Genomic DNA, 20,066 nt, shown 5'->3' with positions numbered 1-20,066 from the left:
GGATTCAAATAAAATGTTTTTGAGCTCTAAAGGTATTAAACTAGTATTACCCTATTTGGCATCCTGATTGAGTTTTAAGATATTAATCATAACTGGAGATGAAGGAGAACTATGTTCGGAGACTAAGGGTCTGGGTGTGCACACATTTGCATTCTTTGATCCTCCAAATCAAGACATTGACATTAAAAAATGTGCCTCCAAATTCCGAGAATGCTCTAAAACTCTTCTAGGAAAGTTCCTTGTGTTATATAACCCTTTCCTTTACCTAAAACTTTAAATCTGGACCACTGAAAAGTAGTCCTTCTTAGAAAAGAAAGCACTTATTTATAATGTTTTAATAGAAATCAGAAAGAAAAGGCAGTTATCTTTTCTACTGAATTTGCGGAAACATAAAGGGAAATCCCATGGACAGATGAGCCTGGCAGGCCACAGTCCACGTGGTCAAAAAGACTCGAACACAACTCAGCAACTAAACAACAAAGGAATGTCATTTTGCTCTAGCTTCTCCAGTATACACCCTGTTAATAAATTGTGTGTAAAGAATGGACAGTTTGAAGAAGCAAAAATATTAGTGAAATGTCTTAGGTAACTGGCCCTTGAAAGCAGCTACACTTTATGCCATAGTGAGGGGCATAGTAGGAGTAACATATACATACGTTATGTTACATATATATATATATATATATATATATATGTATGTCACATATCTTACACATATATGTGATATACATATAGGAGCACATAGTTGAAAGCATTTTCAAAGCCTGCCTCTCGGCTTTATCATGTAATCGTATTAAGCCAGATATTGAAATAGAGACATTCTAGGTGTCAGTTAAATATTGAAAATTTAAAATTTTAATATTAATGCCAATACAAAACAATCCTGCTAAAAATCGTTAAAGTATAATACTATTCTGACAAGTCAAGAGTTCTCAGATGTTCACTCCATGTGTGCTGGTGTGGACTGGGCAGTTGAAAGATAGTAAAAGAGGTGGGCATTGTAATTATAATAGTATGAATAAATACCAACCAAATACTTCTAAAAAGTAGTGGAACCTCTTTCTTTGGGGACCTAGTCCTTTGACATAAATCTTGAAAGAGCCAGAGACACATTCTGAAATTTTCTCATAGAAGCCTTAAATTCAAACTGATACCTAAAATGAAGTAACAGAGTAAAATAACCAATTGTGACTCACCTAGAGTTTCTGCATCCCTTTTGCTACTTCTCTGTTAGCATTTTTGTTCTTCCTTCTTCCATTTGCTTTCCTCTTCCTTTCTTTCATTATAAATATATTTATTAAATTTATAATTTGAAATTTGGATATCTAGCAGAAATTTGGTGGAGAAGGCAATGGCACCCCACTCCAGTACTCTTGCCTGGAAAATCCCATGGATGACGGAGCCTGGTAGGCTGCAGTCCATGGGGTCGCGAAGAGTCGGACACGACTGAGCGACTTCACTTTCACTTTTCACTTTCATGGATTGGAGAAGGAAATGGCAACCCACTCCAGTGTTCTTGCCTGGAGAATCCCAGGGACGGGGCAGCCTGGTGGGCTGCCGTCTATGGGGTCGCACAGAGTCGGACATGACTGAAGCAACTTAGCAGCAGCCGCAGCAGCAGCATCAGAAATTTGGAATGATAGCGAATAAAACAAAGCCCCTCTCATCATGGAGCAAATATTCTAGTGACAGAAATAAATATTAAACACACATAAATAAAACAGATTGTAAATACTGTGTCAGATAGTGTCAAGTCCTATAAAGCAAATGAAAGCAGTGACAGGGCAGAGAGGGACAGGAATGGCTTTATTTTAGGTCAGGTAGTGAGGGAGGTTCTTTTGGAGGAGGCAGAGATTTAAACAGAGACTTGAAGGAAGTGAGGGAACTGTCCAGGTATATCTGGGATCTTTGGGCAGAGGAAACAGTGGTGCAAATGCTCTGAGATGGGAGAAAGCTTGGCATCCTTCACCCTCAACTTAGGAGATGAATCCCTAAATTGCTGCAGAAGTAGCTCAACTCTGAGCCATTTTTGTGATTCATATAAGAAAATCTAGCTTATTGCCTTACAGTCACTGCTTTTTTTAAACCCAAAATGATATTTCCCAGCTTTATGATAGCTTATTATTCAACTAGACTGAGCTCTGAATACCTTTTGACTATTTAAAAAAATCAATCTACCTGCAAATGAAGAAGTTTTGCTACAATTCATTTGTTTCATACCACAAACATGTATTGAGTACCTGTGTACTATGTGCCAGACACTGTTGGCTAGGCCTGGTAAACAAATTGGGTGTATTTCTGCTCTCACAGAGGTTATATCCAGTGATGGACTTTCAGTCCGTTTCAAAAAAAAGATGTTCAAAAAGAGTTTTGGTGGATGACAGCATCACTGAAGTGCATTTGTAGTGAAGATTTAAAGTGAATAATGAATTTTTAGATATAAAAGCTATAGTAAGTTTGTTAAAAAATATGTTACATGATTTTAAAATTTCATTTACCATCACTGTGTATCGTATACATACAAAGGGGCTATATAGAAGTGTGTGTTTGTGTTCAAAAAAGAGAAATTGGATTAAGTAAGCTTAGCAATACTAACCATATCCATGTAGGCATTTGAATCTGAAACTGTATTTTAAAAGAAGAAAAAAACCTGGTAATTTGACTGGGTCTGGGGAAGATAAGAAAGTTTATTAGGAGGCATTATTAATGGGACAGGGAAAACAGCAAATGATAACTTGGAGATGTGTGGATCAGTGAAAATTAGGGGCACCGACGAATGACAGTATTAGGGCCACAAAACTGACAGTGGTATAGACATAGGAAGAACTTCTCTCTTCTGAAAATAATCCAGAACTAGGTATTCTAGGACCAGTATGGCTCTTCATGATGTCAGGGCTCTTTCTGTCTTGTTGCTCCACCAAACTCACCATGTAACTTCCACTTTATGATCCAAGATGGCTGCTTGCCTCCAGCCATTACATCTGCCTTCTAGCCAGTAGGAAGGAGGAAGGTTGAAAATATGAATGCCCTTTCCCTTTAAGGACATTTATGGAAATTGCCTGTAACGTTTTGGCTTACGTACTCTTATCGTTTAGTACTTAGGTACATGGACGCTCCTAGCTTCAAGAAAGGCTGAGAAATGTAGTCTATATAATAGCCATGTGCCCAGATGAAAGAAAATCTATTGTTAAGGAAGAAGGAGAGAATAAATATAGGGGACAACAAATAGTCCCTACCATAGTGGGAAAGAATGCAAGAAATGAATTAATCATGGTAATACATGGTTGTCAGATTAAATGGAGTAGAAAATATAAATTTTAATAAGCAGATAGTTGAGAGTACTCCCTACAGTTTATAAATACAGTTTATGAGCAGTATTTGGAAATTTCAGTTTGATACAACTAGCAACTAGGATCCATCGTAGGTCTTGGAGAACAGAAGGGATGTTCAGCTTAGTCACAGAACTTAGCTTTCTTATTACTGAAAACAGCTGTTGGTGGAAGATAATTCTTATTGCTTTGTATAGCAATGAAGGAGCTACAAATTGGAGGGAAGCTTTCTAGGAGACAGTTGTTTCAATCTAGGACCCGCTCAAGGGTTATTGAAATGAGGAAAAGGTAATGTTTAAAGATAGACTATAGAGAGGGAATGGATACACAGATGATATATTGGAGAAGAAAGACAGAAATCGAAAATGACTCTAACATTCGCGTCAGAGAAAATGAAGGCAAGTTATAGCTTCATAAGGGTAAATTTCCATCAGAAGGAATTTAAAGATGCTTCGGAATTATTTAGTTATAATGAAATGTAAAATTGAATGCACTGCTAGAAATCTGATACCCTGGCTTTAGGATCCTGAGCTGAAACAGCTGTGCCTCACTTCTTTGTGGTGAAAAAAAAAGATACTTTAGAGAAGGTGTTATACACACATCACTGCTTCTACTCCTTTTTTTCTATTTCTGGATGTTTTCCTCATGTTTTAATTCTGGTGGATAGCTTGGGTATTTTTTGTTTAGATGATTTTGTTGTTTGAAGGAAGAGATGAGCTGAAGGATAAATGCTGCTTGATGGCAAGACAGACAGCTATATAAAGCACAGTGATAACTCAGCTTTTCTGAGCTGTAAGCATCAGAGTTAGGGCCTTTCCTTAGAGGTAATAATTATAAGAACTATCACCAGCAACATTGCTCACAACTAGACCAGCAAAGCATTACCTCTGTGGATCATCCAGTCTTCTGTAAAGAGCTCTTTAGTGGTACTATTCTTTGCAGTGGAACTTTACCTGTATCAGAGAAGGATTACTCTGGCCTGTGTTAAATGTAATAACATTTTACATCATGGAAATAGTTCCCTAAAATTGCATATGATTCTTATTGAACCAAAAGTTAGAATTCAAAGCAGTTGTCATACTTTAATAAGCAAAAACACCCATGTTGGACTTCCCTGCTGGCACAATGGAATGGAATCTGCCTGCCAATGCAAGGGACATGGGTTTGATCCCTGGTTTGGGAAGATTCCACGTGTTGCAACTAAGCCTGTGCACCATAACCATTGAGCCTGTGCTCTAGAGCCTGTGAACCACAAGTCCTGAGCTTGTACACCACAGTTACTAAAGCCTGTGTGCCTAGAGCCCGTGCTCCACAGCAGGAGAAATCACTGCAATGAGAAGCCCACGCACCACAACTAGAAAGTGGCCCCAACTCGCTGCAACTAGAGAAAGCCTGTGCAAAGCTGTGGAGACCCACCACAAAAATAAATAAAAAATACATAAATTAAACAGGAAAACCACTAGCATTTTCCCACAGTGAACTTTATATTTATGGAGAGTTGATGGAGAGCCATACTTGGTGGCTTTATCACATACAGTCTCAATGGCAGAGTGTGTGGTTCAAGTGTGGTTGCTACTAAGACATTTACACTGATGAATGTTTGAGCAGTGTTTTTTTTTTAATTTAAAAATAAATATACAAAAAAGAAACAAACAGCAGCTTATACCTCTACCACCCTAAACCAACCACTATTAACATCTTAGAATATTTGCTTCTAGTCCGATTATTTTTCTTCTTTTGTTTCAGAAAAATCACCTTATTCTTGTAAAAAAAAAATAGGCCCATTGTAAAGAATCAATCACTTCCAATCCAATCACTCAGAAATAGTCATAATTAATATCAGATGAATGTAAACTCTAGACATCTTGCTATCCATCCATCCATACAAATACGTGTGAAGATGAATAACTAGAGAGAAATTGTTTTTATAAAAATGGAATTGTGCTAGTGCTAAGTTTCACTGACAATATTTCAGGTCTACTTCTGGTAATAACACTTACAAGGAGCTCCAAGAAACTCATTTATTGCACAATAATTAAAGACTAGAAATGATATACTGAGACATTTCTGGACTCACCAGAGGTATGGGAAGTCTCCAAGGATCTTCTAAAAATTTAAATTAATTAAATAATGAAATATATATATATATATTTTTTTTTTTTATTGAAAGTCTAAGAAAATGGTAAGTATCAGTTGTCTCCAAATTGCACAAATTTAGTAGAGGGTTTCTAAAGCCTGGTACTATTGGCATTTTAAGCTAGATAATGCTTTGATGTGGGGACCGCCCTGTGCAATGTAGGTTGTTGAGCCTTATCTCCTGCCTATACCCACTAGATGCTATTATCTCACACCCCTTCCTTTTGTGAGAACCAGAAATGTCTGCAGATATGGTCAGATGTCTCTTGGGGACAAAAATTGCCCCAAGTTGAGAATCAGTGATTGAGTACATTTAAAATCAAAGTCCCAAAAGGATTTTAAACATGGAGTTTGATCGGCCAATTCCAAAAGTCATCTGAAAGGAGCAGAAGGTCAGGCGCATCCAAAATGTTCCCGAAGAAGAAGAAGGTGGAGAGCTTGCCTTTCTAGATCGTAAGAACAAAGAGCTCTGATCATGGCAGTGTGGTAGTGACGCTGGGTTAGGTGCATGGCCAATGGAGCAGACGATAGAGCCCTGAAAACAAACCTGTACAACTGTGTTATCTTAGTGTATGACAGAGATGGTGTTTCACATTGGTGAGGGGGGAGGATGAACTGCTTAACAATACCAGGAAATTCATTTATCCATGTTGGAAAAACTGAAATTAGGTCTCTGTCTCATATTGTGCCCAAGAATGTGTGTGTATGTTAGTCACTCAGTCCTGTCTGACTGTATGCAACCCCATGGACTATAACTCACCAGGCTCCTTTGTTCATGAAATTCTCCAGGCAAGAATACTGGAGTGGGTTTCCTTTCCCTTCTTCAGGGGATCTTCCCGAATCCAGGGATTGAACCCAGGTCTCTCACATTTTGGGCAGATTCTTTACCATCTGAACCACCAGGGAAGCCCACACAAGAATGTATCCTGGAGGAATTAAGGACTTAAAAGTGAAAAAGCAAAACTTCAGAATGTTTAGAAGAAAATATAGAGTATCTTTTCCACATTGGAATAAGGGAAGGATTTCTTAAACCAAAAAAAAAAAAAAAAAAAGAGCAAACTATTAAATACTATTTTTGAAATTATTTGTAAATTTGACTACTGTGGTAGGCATAATTCTGTGAATAGACCTCAATGACCCTTGCCTTTATTGAATCCCCTCTTTTGAAAATGAGGATAACCTGTGAATTAATGGTGAATTATCACTCCCATGATTACATTACATTTTATGTCAAAACAGGGAGTATTCAGGTGGGCTTAATCTAATCACACAAACCCCTTATAAGCAGAATTTTCTCTAACTCAGTGATCCCCTACCTCTTTGGCACCAGGGCAAATACAGTTTTCCATGGGGAGGGGATGGTTCAGGCAGTAATGCGAGTGATGGAGGGCAATGGGGAGTGGCAGCTAAAGCGTCACTAGCTTACTCACCTCCTGCTGTGCACCCTGGTTCCTAACAGAGCAGGGGTTGGGGCACCCTGCTCTTGCTGATGTTAGAGGAAGTCGGATAGGTTCTAAGAGTGAGAAGGATTTGATATACCGTTTCTGGCTTGAAGATGCGCGCGCTCAGCCACTCAGTCGTGTCCGACTCTTTGTGACTCCCCTGGACTGTAGCCTGCCAGACTCCTCTGTCCATGATATTTCCCAGGCAAGAATATGTAGTGGGTTGCTATTTCATACTTCAGTGGATCTTCCCTATCTGGGGATTGAACCTACATCTCCTGCATTGGCAGGTAGATGCTTTACCACTGCACCACATGGGAAGTTTGAAGATGTAGTGATAAGCAGTGTAGGTGGCTTCTAGAAACTGTCCCTCTGAAGCATTTGTTGTGAGTGAATATAGTAGTAAAGTGAAATCACAGAGGTGGTGTCTGTAGTGGATGCTGTGGTGTTTCCCAGATTCCCACTTCAAAATCAAGGCACTTGTTTCCTCAGCTGCTGGGAGAGCTGGCACTCAAGGGGTCTTGGCTGATTTCTCTTCAAACTCCCAACAACTGAAGAAAACCTCTTTGCCTAAAGTCTTTCCCCGTTCCCGAGAGAACCTACTTTCAGTGACTTGTGGATGTGGGCCAGCTACCTTGCTTCAAGGCAGGACAACTGTGAAGAGCTGTTCCAGCCCCGGAGCTCCCAGGAGGACTGGCCAAGACCTCTGTTGCAAATGCATGGCGGTTCAGTTTTTCCCTTGGCCCAGGCCTGCCTCTCTCCCTACTCTAAATGTGGTTTCTGAGAGTGCTTCCTAATGAGTCCCTCTCATACAAATCTGAGTCACAAAGTCTGTTTCCTGGGGAACACAACCTACAGCAGTGACTTTGCCTCGAGACTTAGGATATAGGACAATGATATGTACATAAATGAAGAGAGAATTATAAAGCAATATGTTAAAAATTGGTGACTCTGGATGAGAATTCTTTGTACTATTCTTGCATCTTTTCTATCAGTCTGTTCCATGATATTAAAATTGTTATTAAGGTTTCAAACTCATGATACTCTTAATCACCATGAGACTTTGAAACCTTATCAGTTCTTCATTTTCTGATTGATGCACTTGTTCATTTTTAAAAGTTAATTTTGGGGGCTTTCCTGGTGGTCCAGTGGTTAAGAATCTGCCTTGCAATGCAAAGGACACAGGTTCAATCCCTGGTCCAGGAAGATCCCACATGCCAAGGAGTAACTTAGCCCATGTGCCACAACAACTGAGCCTCCGCACTGCAACTACTGAAGCCTTCACACCTACAGCCTGTGCTCTGCAACAAGAGAAGCCACTGCAATGAGAAGCCAGAGTGCTGCATCCAAGAGTAGCCCTCGCTCACCACAACTAGAGAAAGCTCGTGAGCAGCAACAAAAACCCACCACAGCCAAAAATGCTAATAATAATTACATACATATTTTTTAAAGTTTATTTTGTTAGGTAAGTGACTTCAGTTCAGTTCAGTCGCTCAGTCGTGTCCGACTCTTTGCGACCCCATGAATCACAGCACGCCAGGCCTCCCTGTCCATCACCGACTCCCGGAGTTCACTCAAACTCATGCCCACAGAGTCGGTGATGCCATCCAGCCATCTCATTCTCGGTCGTCCCCTTCTCCTCCTGCCCCCAATCCTTCCCAGCATCAGAGTCTTTTCCAGTGAGTCAACTCGTTGCATGAGGTGGCCAAAGTATTGCAGTTTCAGCTTTAGCATCAGTCCTTCCAATGAACACCCAGGATTGATCTCCTTTAGAATGGACTGGTTGGATCTCCTTGCAGTCCAAGGGACTCTCAAGAGTCTTCTCCAGCACCACAGTTCAAAAGCATCAATTCTTCGGCGATCAGCTTTCTTCACAGTCCAACTCTCACATCCATACATGACCACGGGAAAAACCATAGCCTTGACTAGATGGACCTTGGTTGGCAAAGTAATGTCTCTGCTTTTTAATATACTATCTAGGTTGGTCATAACTTTCCTTCCAAGGAGTAAGCGTCTTTTAATTTCATGGCTGCAATCAGCATCCCCAGTGATTTTGAAGCCCAAAAAAATAAAGTCTGACACTTTCCACTGTTTCCCCATCTATTTCCCATGAAGTGATGGGGCCAGATGCCATGATCTTTGTTTTCTGAATGTTGAGCTTCAAGCCAACCTTTTCACTCTCCTCTTTCACTTTCATCAAGAGGCTTTTGAGTTCTTCTTCACTTTCTGCCATAAGGGTGGTGTCATCTGCATATCTGAGGTTATCGATATTTCTCCCAGCAATCTTGATGCCAGCTTGTGCTTCTTCCAGCCCAGCGTTCCTCATGATGTACTCTGCATATAAGTTAAATAAGCAAGGTGACAATATACAGCCTTGACGTACTCCTTTTCCTATTAGGAACCAGTCTGTTGTTCCATGTACAGTTCTGACTGTTGCTTCCTGACCTGCATACAGGTTTCTCAAGAGGCAGGTCAGGTGGTCTGGGATTCCCATCTCTTTCAGAATGTTCCACAGTTTATTGTGATCCACACAGTCAAAGGCTTTGGCATAGTCAATGAAGCAGAAATAGATGTTTTTCTGGAACTCTCTTGCTTTCTCCATGATCCAGAGGATGTTGGCAATTTGATCTCTGGTGCCTCTGCCTTTTCTAAAACCTGCTTGAACATCTGGGAGTTCACGGTTCACATATTGCTGAAGCCTGGCTTGGAGAATTTTGAGCATGACTTTACCAGCGTGTGAGATGAGTGCAATTGTGTGGTAGTTTGAGCATTCTTTGGCATTGCCTTTCTTTGGGATTGCAATGAAGACTGACCTTTTCCAGTCCTGTGGCCACTGCTGAGTTTTCCAAATTTGCTGGCATATTGAGTGCAGCACTTTCACAGCATCATCTTTTAGGATTTGAAATAGCTCAACTGGAATTCCATCACCTCCACTAGCTTTGTTCGTAGTAATGCTTTCTAAGGCCCACTTGACTTCACATTCCAAGATGTCTGGCTCTAGGTCAGTGATCACGTTATCGTGATTATCTTGGTCGTGAAAGTCTTTTTTGTACAGTTCTTCTGTGTATTCTTGCCACCTCCTCTTAACATCTTCTGCTTCTGTTAGGTCCATACCATTTCTGTCCTTTATCGAGCCCATCTTTGCATGAAATGTTCCCTTGGTATCTCTAATTTTCTTGAAGAGATTTCTAGTCTTTCCTATTCTGTTGTTTTCCTCTATTTCTTTGCATTGATCGCTGAGGAAGGCTTTCTTATCTCTCCTTGCTATTCTTTGGAACTCTGCATTCAGATGCTTATATCTTTCCTTTTCTCCTTTGCTTTTCACTTCTCTTCTTTTCACAACTATTTGTAAGGCCTCCTCAGCCAGCCATTTTGCTTTTTTGCATTTATTTTCCATGGGGATGGTCTTGGTCCCTGTCTCCTGTACAATGTCACGAACCTCCATCCAGAGTTCATCAGGCACTCTATCTATCAGATCTAGTCCCTTAAATCTATTTCTCACTTCCACTGTATAATCATAAGGGATTTGATTTAGGTCATATCTGAATGATGTAGTGGTTTTCCCTACTTTCTTCTATTTAAGTCTGAATTTGGCAATAAGGAGTTCATGATCTGAGCCACAGTCAGCTCCCGGTCTTGTTTTTGCTAACTGTATAGAGCTTCTCCATCTTTGACTGCAAAGAATATAATCAATCTGATTTTGGTGTTGACCATCTGGTGATGTCTATGTGTAGAGTCTTCTCTTGTGTTGTTGGAAGAGGGTGTTTGCTATGACCAGTGCATTCTCTTGGCAAAACTCTATTAGCCTTTGCCCTGCTTCATTCCGTGCTCCAAGGCCAAATTTGTCTGTTATTCACTTCAGTATACTTGCCTTGAGAACCCCTTGAACAGTATCAAAGGGTAAGTGACTTAATTTACTTCAATTACACCTGAAAGGACACTATTAATACATAGCCAAAATGTCTGTTAGATGCTAAATAATACATAGAACAATTTGCGCACTCATGGAGCGTTTCAACTCCAAAATGCGCAGTGGCATTGTTAATGTCTGGTAGTTTGAACGTCAGTTTGATATCTTATCTGAGAAGTATCACAAGCTTCCCCAGTTCTGCTTTGTGGTATTATCTGAGTGATACAGGCTCAGTGAGATCTGTAACTTCTCTCTAGATCGTTTCTGCCAAGTACCTACAGCCTTGGTATCTAAGTGCTCATCTTTGAATGACTCAATAGCATCACTTCCTGCAGCAACTTCACATTTTCCTTTGAGGTTTCTCATTCACATACTAGTCCTCCTTGGCTGTGACTTCACAGTCTCAATTGATAAATAGCTTGTGATATACAAGGTACTTCATTTCCACTAAGGAGCTAAATGTGTGTTGTGTGTTCTCCCCCTCTACTTGATTGTGAAAACCCAGAAAGCAATGTTGTGTAGTCACCTAATTTAATTAAACACACTTCACTGGCAATGTTGTGCTGATACTAAAAAAAAAAAAAATGTCTAAATGGATTTCTGTAGACTCACTATATTCTGCCTGCCTTCTTGCCCCGTAAGATTATCTCATATACATGCAAGGAGTGTGTCAAGGCTGTATTGTGTCATGCTGCTTATTTAACTTATATGCAGAGTACATCATTTGAAATACTGGGCGGGAAGACACACAAACTGAAATCAAAATTGCAAGGAGAAAATATCAACAACCTCAGATATGCAAATGATATCACTCTAATGGCAGAAAGTGAAGAGGGACTAAAGAGCCTCTGGATGAAAGTGAAGAAGGAGAGTGAACAAGCTGGCTTAAAACTCAACGTTCAAAAAACGAAGATCGTAGCATATGATCTCATCACTTCATGGGAAATAGAGGGGAAAAAGTGGAAACAGTGACAGATTTTATTTTCTTGGGCTCCAAAACCACTGTGGATGGTGACTGCAGTCATAAAATTAAAAGATGCTTGCTCCTTGGAAGAAAACTTAAGACAAACCTAGACAGCATATTAAAAAGCAGAGACATCCCTTTGCTGACAAAGTTTGTATAGTCAAAGCTATGGTTTTTAAAGTAGTCATGTACAGATGTGAGAGCTGGACCATAAAGAAGGCAGAGTGCCACCAAAGAATCGATGCTTTCGAATTGTGGTAATGGAGAAGACTCTTGAGAGTCCCTTGAACTGCTTGCTAGGAGACCAAAGGAAATCAACCCTGAATATTCACTGGAAGGACTGATGTTGAAACTAAACCTCCAATAATTTGGCCACCTGATACGAAGAACCAACTCATTGGAAAAGACCCTGATGCTGGGATAGACTGAGGGCAGGAGGAGAAGGGAGCGACATCAGATGAGATGGTTGGACATCACTGACTCAATGGACATGAGTTTGAGCAAACTCCAGTAGACAGTGAAGGACAGGGAAGCCTGGCGTGCTACAGTCCGTGGGATTGCAGAGTTGGTCACAAATGAACAACTGAACTACAACAACTTCTGGGATGTCTAAAACTTAAATCCGTATCATTTCAAGGATAAGTTGCTGAATGCTTGAAGAGTGATGATATAGTTCTTCATGAAATCACTTGAAATTATGTAGATGATCTAAACCTCAAATTACTGCTGTTTGCCAGGTTTAGTTATAGAATCTCCAAGTCCAAAGTAAGCTCATTTTAATTATTAATTTTTGGCTAAAGTTATAAGAAAATGAAAAGTTAGAGCCATAAATGCAAATTTTGTGTTCTTCAGCATCTTTGACTTATACCGTACTTGCTCCTTTTGCCTATGTAGTTCCTCCTGCTTGGAATCATTTCTCCTCTGTATTTGTCAGAATCCTAGCTGCCCTTCAAAGACCTGTTCAAATTTTCCTTCCAGTTCGAGGTTCTTTCTGATTACTCTGGGGCACACTGATTATTTTTTTCCTTAGAATATCTATTCATTGTTGTTGTCGTTCAGCCCCTAAGTCATGTCTGACTGTGATCTCATGAACTGCAGCACGCCAGACTTCCCTGTCCTTCACTTTCTCCCTGAGTTTGCTCAAAGTAATGTCCACTGAGTCAGTGATACCATCCAGCTAACTCATCTTCTGTTGTTCCCTTCTCCTCTTGCCCTCAATCATTCCCAGCATCAGGGTCTTTTCCAATGAAAGTTATTTTAAGAAAGTTTGGCCTGTAATTGTTTTCCTCTAATTATTTCCTATGAGTCTGTATTTTAGACTTACCTCACTAGTCAGTCTATAAACATTTTGAAGGCAAAAATCAGGCTATTTTTCTTGTATAACTCTTAAAGTGATTTTGAAAAATTATGTACCACCTTAAACATTTTTAATTGACATGTGAAATTTTGTCTTAAGTATAGTAAATGCAAAGGATATAATTCAAAGTATTGACTTAAAAGAAAAGAAAACAATCAAAAGTATTTCATGAGTTTTTTTAAGAGCATCTTATGCGAAGAGTTGACTCACTGGAAAAGACTCTGATGCTGGGAGGGATTGGGGACAGGAGGAGAAGGGGACGACAGAGAATGAGATGACTGGATGGCATCACCGACTCAATGGACATGAGTTTGAGTGAACTCCGGGAGTTGGTGATGGACAGGGAGGCCTGGCCTGTGATTCATGGGGTCACAAAGAGTCGGACATGACTGAGTGACTGAACTGAACTGAATTGAACTGAAAGGAATATAGATACTATTGTGATTGATATCTGTAATCATTCATTTAAAAAATGCACGATCTTCTTTAATTGTTAGAAATTTTGTATCATTCTCTTTTCTCCTTGAAGTCATATTTCTATTTCACATCTCACAGAATTTTTCCTAACAGAAAGTATGCTTATGCTTGAAAGTCTTCTCTGCATGAAATATGTATATAAATTGCAATTATTTTTCTAAATTGTCTGCGACCAGAGGCTTTAAGTAGAAAAATATTCCCTTTAGATTGACTTATCATTGTAATTATTTTTAGTACACAATCAATCAAAACCACATAAATGTATTATACATTTTTATAAATACTTATTAAACATAAAGAATAGAATTTTATTGGAAGGACATGTTTTTTATGAACTACATGGAACTGTTCATTTACCCACTTGTGAATATTACTTATTGCTTGAAATAAATAAGGTTCAACGTAAATTCTGTTTCTGTTTTACATTTTTATAGATGTAAATGCTGAGAAGACTTGTTCACATAAAATTGTTGGTGGGAATAGAAGGTGTTTTATTATAGCAGTGTCAATCAATTCTACGATTTCTTTCCAAGTAATATGCCCAGAATTATACAGTGATTTATTATAAAAATGTTTTCCATCACTTGTCAACTGTTAAAGTGATTAGGTCTTTCTTCATTGTTGAAAGCAAAGGATTGGAAACAGCCTACTTAGGAAAAGACTTGTTAAACAGTCACTGGGAGCAATTTATGTTCTCAATTTCTGGGAATAATACCAAAAAACTTTTGCTAAAATGTATCAAATGGCTATTAATTATACTGGTTACACATTAAGTTAACCCAATATACTCAGAATGTGTGGGAAAAATAAAAACACTAATTGCAGTGTACCTGTCAACACAAACGTTTTTGAGAAATGATTCTTTTGTGTGTCATATGCTTTAAACTAGTTTTCATCAAGTCTTCAGAACTGCAGGTTTGTTTCATTCAATTACTGGAAAATATTTATCATATTTACCTAGTTTAGAAAGCTGGTCCTCATTGTCAAAACAACCAGTCAAATCAGATTTAAACTTCCTTTCAGAAAAACATTTTACTGTATTTATTTAAATATACATGGAAACAGCCATCACTCTTCATGTATTAACATGCTCAAAGCTAAGGCACAAAGGCTTGCCCAAGTGTGTTGCACTGGTGCAACTTCCCTTAGGGCTTCCCTCATAGCTCAGTCCTGCAATGCAGGAGATCCAGGTTTGATCCCTGGGTCAGGAAGATCCTCTGGAGAAGGAAATGGGAAACCACTACAGTATTCTTGCCTGGAGAATCCTATGGCCAGAGGAGGCTCCAGTCCATGGGGTCACACGAGTCGGACACGGCTTAGTGACTAAACCACCACCATCACAAAGGCTTGCCCTGAGTGTGTTGCACTGGTGGAATAAGGCACTTCGATCCCCGATGCTTTCCTTGCTCTTCTCTTCTCGGACTCTTCCCGAGGAATGACGCATTCTTTGACAGTACCAGGGGGATGGGAAGCACAAGGACACTGTCCTGCTTCTCCATATTGTGATATATCTGAGTACCACACATCCTGGTGTGGCCCAAAGGGCCTGTTACTTACGTCATGCTTTCTGAAAGAAAGAAATGTGTGTAAGACAGGACAAACTTTGAAGCTGTACTTTGGGTTTTTCATGCCTTGAATAAAAGAAGCTTCCCCACACCAATCTTTTTTACTGTTGTTTGGTGCCTCAGAGATTCTTATGCTTGTAGCTGAAGGGAAGATGCTCCTAATTAGATGGGTAAAGAAAGTGTCTTTCTTTGTAAAGTAGGAGAAAATTGATTATGAAAGGAGGAGGAAAAGAACTAGCCAGATGCTTCTACATAGTTGCATTCTCAGGCAGGTCAGTTTTGGTAAGAATATATACAGAACTTGTGGATCTGGAAGTTACATCGTTTAAAGCTGCCTATGCCCATCTAACCCTTGGGAAGTCTTTAAATACCCCCAGAAGTGTGTATACTACTTTGAAGATAGATTTCTTAGACTTTTTGTGGTGCCCAATAACATGCTGGAATATAGTGGATTCTAATACTTTCATTTACATAGTAATTAACATAGGAAGGAAAGTGATATTGACTACAAAAATCATTAAATTCAGCAAATATATGTAAACAAAAATAGCTTATCTTCATTGGCATATTTTTCTTTAAATTTTTCAAATCAAAAATTTGTTTTAAGTTTCTTTTTCTCAAATAATCTATATATTTCTGATTACTTTAGCCTAAAACACATGAAATTCACACCACAGTAATAAAGTTCTTTTAAATATTAAAATAATTATAGATGTCACTCCTGTTTTGCTAGAATTTCATCTGAGTAATTTTCACATTTTCAAACTCTATTTTCTACATTATACCTTATTTAAAAAAATATGATTCAAATAATGAAACTGTAAAATAGAATCATTGATGAGAGAAAGGGCTAGAATTGAAGTTGTATGTTTAAAATCTGTCCAAACTTGTCAGTTATGATAAAGGGATATATTAAATGATTAACACTCATTGGTTACCACTGGCACATAATGTTTTGTAGACAAAATGGATCGTCAGAAGTAATTAACTGAAAAACTGTGAGCTCATGTGAAAACATGACTACTTTTTTGTCAAAGTAAAATCTTGGCTTTATGTTGTTGACAGAAAACACTTCCAAGGCAGGACAGAGACAAGAACCGTGTCAAGACATTGAGGTGCCGAGTGGAGCTGTCCTGTCCCAGGAGACACTACCCATCAAGGTTAATGCTTGGAAGACAGAGGTGAGTCATCACAGTAGTTTCCTATTGCTGCTCTAACAAATTTCTAGAAGCTCAGAGCCTTAAATCAGCACAAAAGTAGCATTTGACAGTCCTGTAGGTTAGAAGTCTGAGCCAGGGATCACTGGCCTAGAATCAAGGTGTCTACATGGCTGCATTTCTTTCTGGAGCCCTGAAGGGAAATTTTGTTTTCTTTCTTTTTCGAGCTTCATGGAAGAGAAACTATCTTCTTTTAATTTTGCTTTTGGTACCTTCTGTTATTCAAAATTTTATTAACAAAGTTTTCCTTTATACTTTGTGTCTTAAAAAAATATTAAGAAATTTTTACCCTAATATAAGAAAAGTCTATTATTTTTTCTTCTAAATGTTCAAATATTTATGCCCTCTGTGAAAGTGAAAGTTGCTCAGTTGTGTCTGACTCTTTGTGACTCCCATGGACTATATAGTCCATGGAATTTTCTAGGCCAGAATACTGGAGTGGGTAGCCTTTCCCTTCCCCAGGGGATCTTCCCAACCTAGGGATCGAATCCAGGTCTCCTGCCTTGCAGGCGGATTCTTTACCAGGTGAGCCACAAGGGAAGCACTTTATGCCCTCTAGAATTTTACTATATAGTGTTAAGATAAGGGTCTTGTTTTATTTACACCCCCTGTGGGTAAGCAAGGGCTTCCCAGGTGGCTCTCTGGTAAAGAATCCGCCTGCCAATGCAGGAGACACAGGTTTGATCCCTGGGTCAGGAAGATCCTCTGGAGGTAGAAATGGCAATCCACTTCAGTATTCTTGCCTGGAAAATCCCATCGACAGAGGAGGTTGGTAGGCTACAGTCCATGGGGCTGCAAAAAGTCAGACATGACTAAGCGACAGAGCATGCACTCATGGATAAGCAATATGTAATTTATCAAACAGTCCATCTTCCTCTATTCATGTAAACATTTTTTGTTGTGAAATAATCATAGACTTATAGGATGTTGCAGAAATAGTACAGAGGCCCAGGTACACTTCACCCAGCTTTCCAGCAACAGTTTTAAATTTTAATGAAGTCCAGGTTATCAATTTTTAATTTACGGATCATGCTTTTGGTATTGTATCTTAGAACTCTTTGTCTATCCCAAGATCATGCAGGTTTTCTCCTATGTTTTCTTCTAAAAGCTTTATGGTTTCATGTTTTACATTTAGATCTCTGATCTATTTTGATTTAATTTTTGTGTAAGGTATAAAGTATAGTTGAGATTTTTTTTAAAAAAACTCTTTTTCTCTACCGATATCCAATTGTTTCAACACCAGTGTTGAAAAGACTGAAATTTTACTCTAAGTGTTTAGGTGTAGATTTTCTTCATCTCTCTTCTTCGTCACCCTGCTAGACTCTCCAGTGGACGGCCTCTCACCTCTATTTAATTCTGAGACAGTTATCGCTGGTTCAAATATTTCCTATTGTTTATTTTTATTTTTCTCTCTTTCTTGAGCTCTTCTTATCTGAATATTAGTAATTCTATTTCTACCTTCATATCTCTTCAGTTTTCTTTATAGACTCTATTTAATGTTTTCTTTTTTCTTCATCTAGAGTTTCTCAATCTGATCTTCCAGTTTGATGTTTGTTCTCGGCGAATCCATTCCACTGTTTATCCTGACTGTGTTCTCTGTTTCCACGTTCTGTTTTTACATTTGATATTTAATGTTTCTATTTCATTCTTTTTATTGCGTCTGTTCCTGTTGCATATTGCTTATCCCTTTCCTTATTTATTTTAGTTTGTATATTAAGTTCTTGGTCCATCTTTTCTAATATCTATACTTGACAAAACCTGTAATTCAGGTTTTTTTTAAATAGTTCTGGTCCTCAAATGACTGTTTACCCCCTCGAGATTATGGCTGCTTTGTCTAGGACTGCTAGAGGTCAGACCTTAGTCCATGTCAGCTCTGTCAGCTTAAGTGAGAGCTAGGAGAAGTGGACTGCAGGGTGGAGAGCACGTCGTTCCCCTCCAGTCTCCCTCCAAGAATACCAGAGTTAATCATTGCTCATTTTGAAGATCAGTGCCTCGGATTAGGTCTTTATCCTTAGCACCCCAAGAAGCAGCTTGAGAGGGAGGCACTCCTTCAGTGGTAAGCCACCTGCCCCAGGGGTTTGGAAGAGGAAGGGTGAAGAAGTGTCTTCTCAAGCCTGCCTGCTCAGTCCCACTGATTGTTCTCACCTGCTCAGGGCTTCTGCGCGCACTCCCTTCAGAGGACAGCCCCTTTCTTTCTCTCATGTCAGAGATACTCCAGATCCAGTCTCCAGACCAAGGGATACTGTGGCTTAGTTGCTGATGAAGTTTACTCTGTGTCCTCTCAAACCCACTTGTACAGTACTTTGAGAAGCCAGAGTCCAAGGCCATGACTGATGCCATATTAATTATTTCAGGTTCCTTTGTAAGTAGGGGAGCCCAATGTCCAGGCATCATTTCAAGCAGTCAGCCCACGTTCAGCACTCCTATCCTCGGTGATCATTTTAAATCTGTGTTTACCCCTCTGGAACTGACCTTCTGGTTTTCTCTCTCTCTCTCTCTCTTTTTTTGCACTCAAAGATCCACAGCTTCAGCCTCCTCACTGTCACGTGTTTGCATTCATGCTCTCCTCTGTGAAGATGGTCATCTTGTCGTTTAGCATGATGGTGCCTTTAATTCTCACACTTTTCTCTTTTCTGTTTCATTGCTAAGTGTTTGGAGAACACATATCCCTGCAGTATGAGCAAGTAGAACCATTTTGACTGGAAATCTGTTTCACTCAAGACCCTATGAAATTATCTCATTCATTCGTTTTTCTGCTTTATGTGTTTCTCCTATTAGAAAGAAAGCTCCATTTCTAGAGCTTTGGAGACTTTTCTAGTCTGTTTATTACTGAATCTTCAGTTGCCCAGTTTGTGTTAATGAAAAGTGAAATGAATGAATGAGGAGACACTCAGTGTTAGTGCCCTGCCCCTCTTTTCCTGTGATAGAGGCTTGTTCGGCCTCCTGCTCTGAGGGCTTCATTCAGGGTTTTGCCGGAGGTCTTATGAGGGGGCTTGGAACTATTTCCTAGTCTTCTGTTCCCAGCCTTTCCCCCCTAGCCACTAGGTATTGGATTTACCTGATTTTCTAGTAGCTTAGAAAAGTGCATACGATTAAAATTTCACTGTATCTTAATTGCAAAAGAGCCCACAGATTGAAAATCTGTTATTTTCAAAGTTATGAGGTTAAGTCAAAATGATTTTATAATTTGTGATCAGTTTATTTGCTACTGCTGGCTTTTAAGGGAGAGAATAGACTTGAATAATCTTATATGCTATAGAGTCTCACAAAGACATAAAATGTCACCTACTGGGTTTTTTTTTTAATATCAGTCTTTAAATTCTCATCATTATTGTTTTTTCTTTAGAGGAATCCACTGTAATTGATTTACATCATTTCACATCTTATATCCATGAGCAGAAAATGGTGCCCATCTCTTGAAGTTTAAAGCTAGATTTTCCTTTTTCAAAGCATGACTATGTCAGAACAGTCTTCCATCATCCCATTGACAAACATTGCTGTTATTACTGTCAAGAATACTTGATGCAATCCAACATGTCCTCTTCAGTAATCTTCTCTTGTAGCAGAAGACAAAATCTACCAAGATGAATAGTAAATCTAATTGTTGTTGCCAAATGTACTGCATCTACATTAAAATTCTCATGTTCTTAATACAGAATGAGAAAGAAA

The 20,066-nt window shown here is 39.1% G+C and overlaps 1 protein-coding gene across 1 annotated transcript in view; it reads left to right on the top strand.

The window, feature by feature from the left end:
• ENTHD1 (ENTH domain containing 1) overlaps nucleotides 1–20,066 on the top strand; it is a 98,961-nt gene that overhangs the window by 27,980 nt on the left and 50,915 nt on the right. Inside the window, exon 3 of the mRNA XM_055395397.2 lies at nucleotides 16,246–16,361. Coding sequence (XP_055251372.1) covers nucleotides 16,246–16,361 — 116 coding nt within the window. The remainder of the gene's footprint in view (nucleotides 1–16,245; nucleotides 16,362–20,066) is intronic.

This window comes from Moschus berezovskii, chromosome 6, assembly GCF_049115385.1.
Source record: "Moschus berezovskii isolate FMDL1 chromosome 6, NW_MosBer_1.0, whole genome shotgun sequence".
Taxonomy (NCBI): domain Eukaryota; kingdom Metazoa; phylum Chordata; class Mammalia; order Artiodactyla; family Moschidae; genus Moschus; species Moschus berezovskii.
This window is presented reverse-complemented; position numbering and strand designations above follow the sequence as displayed.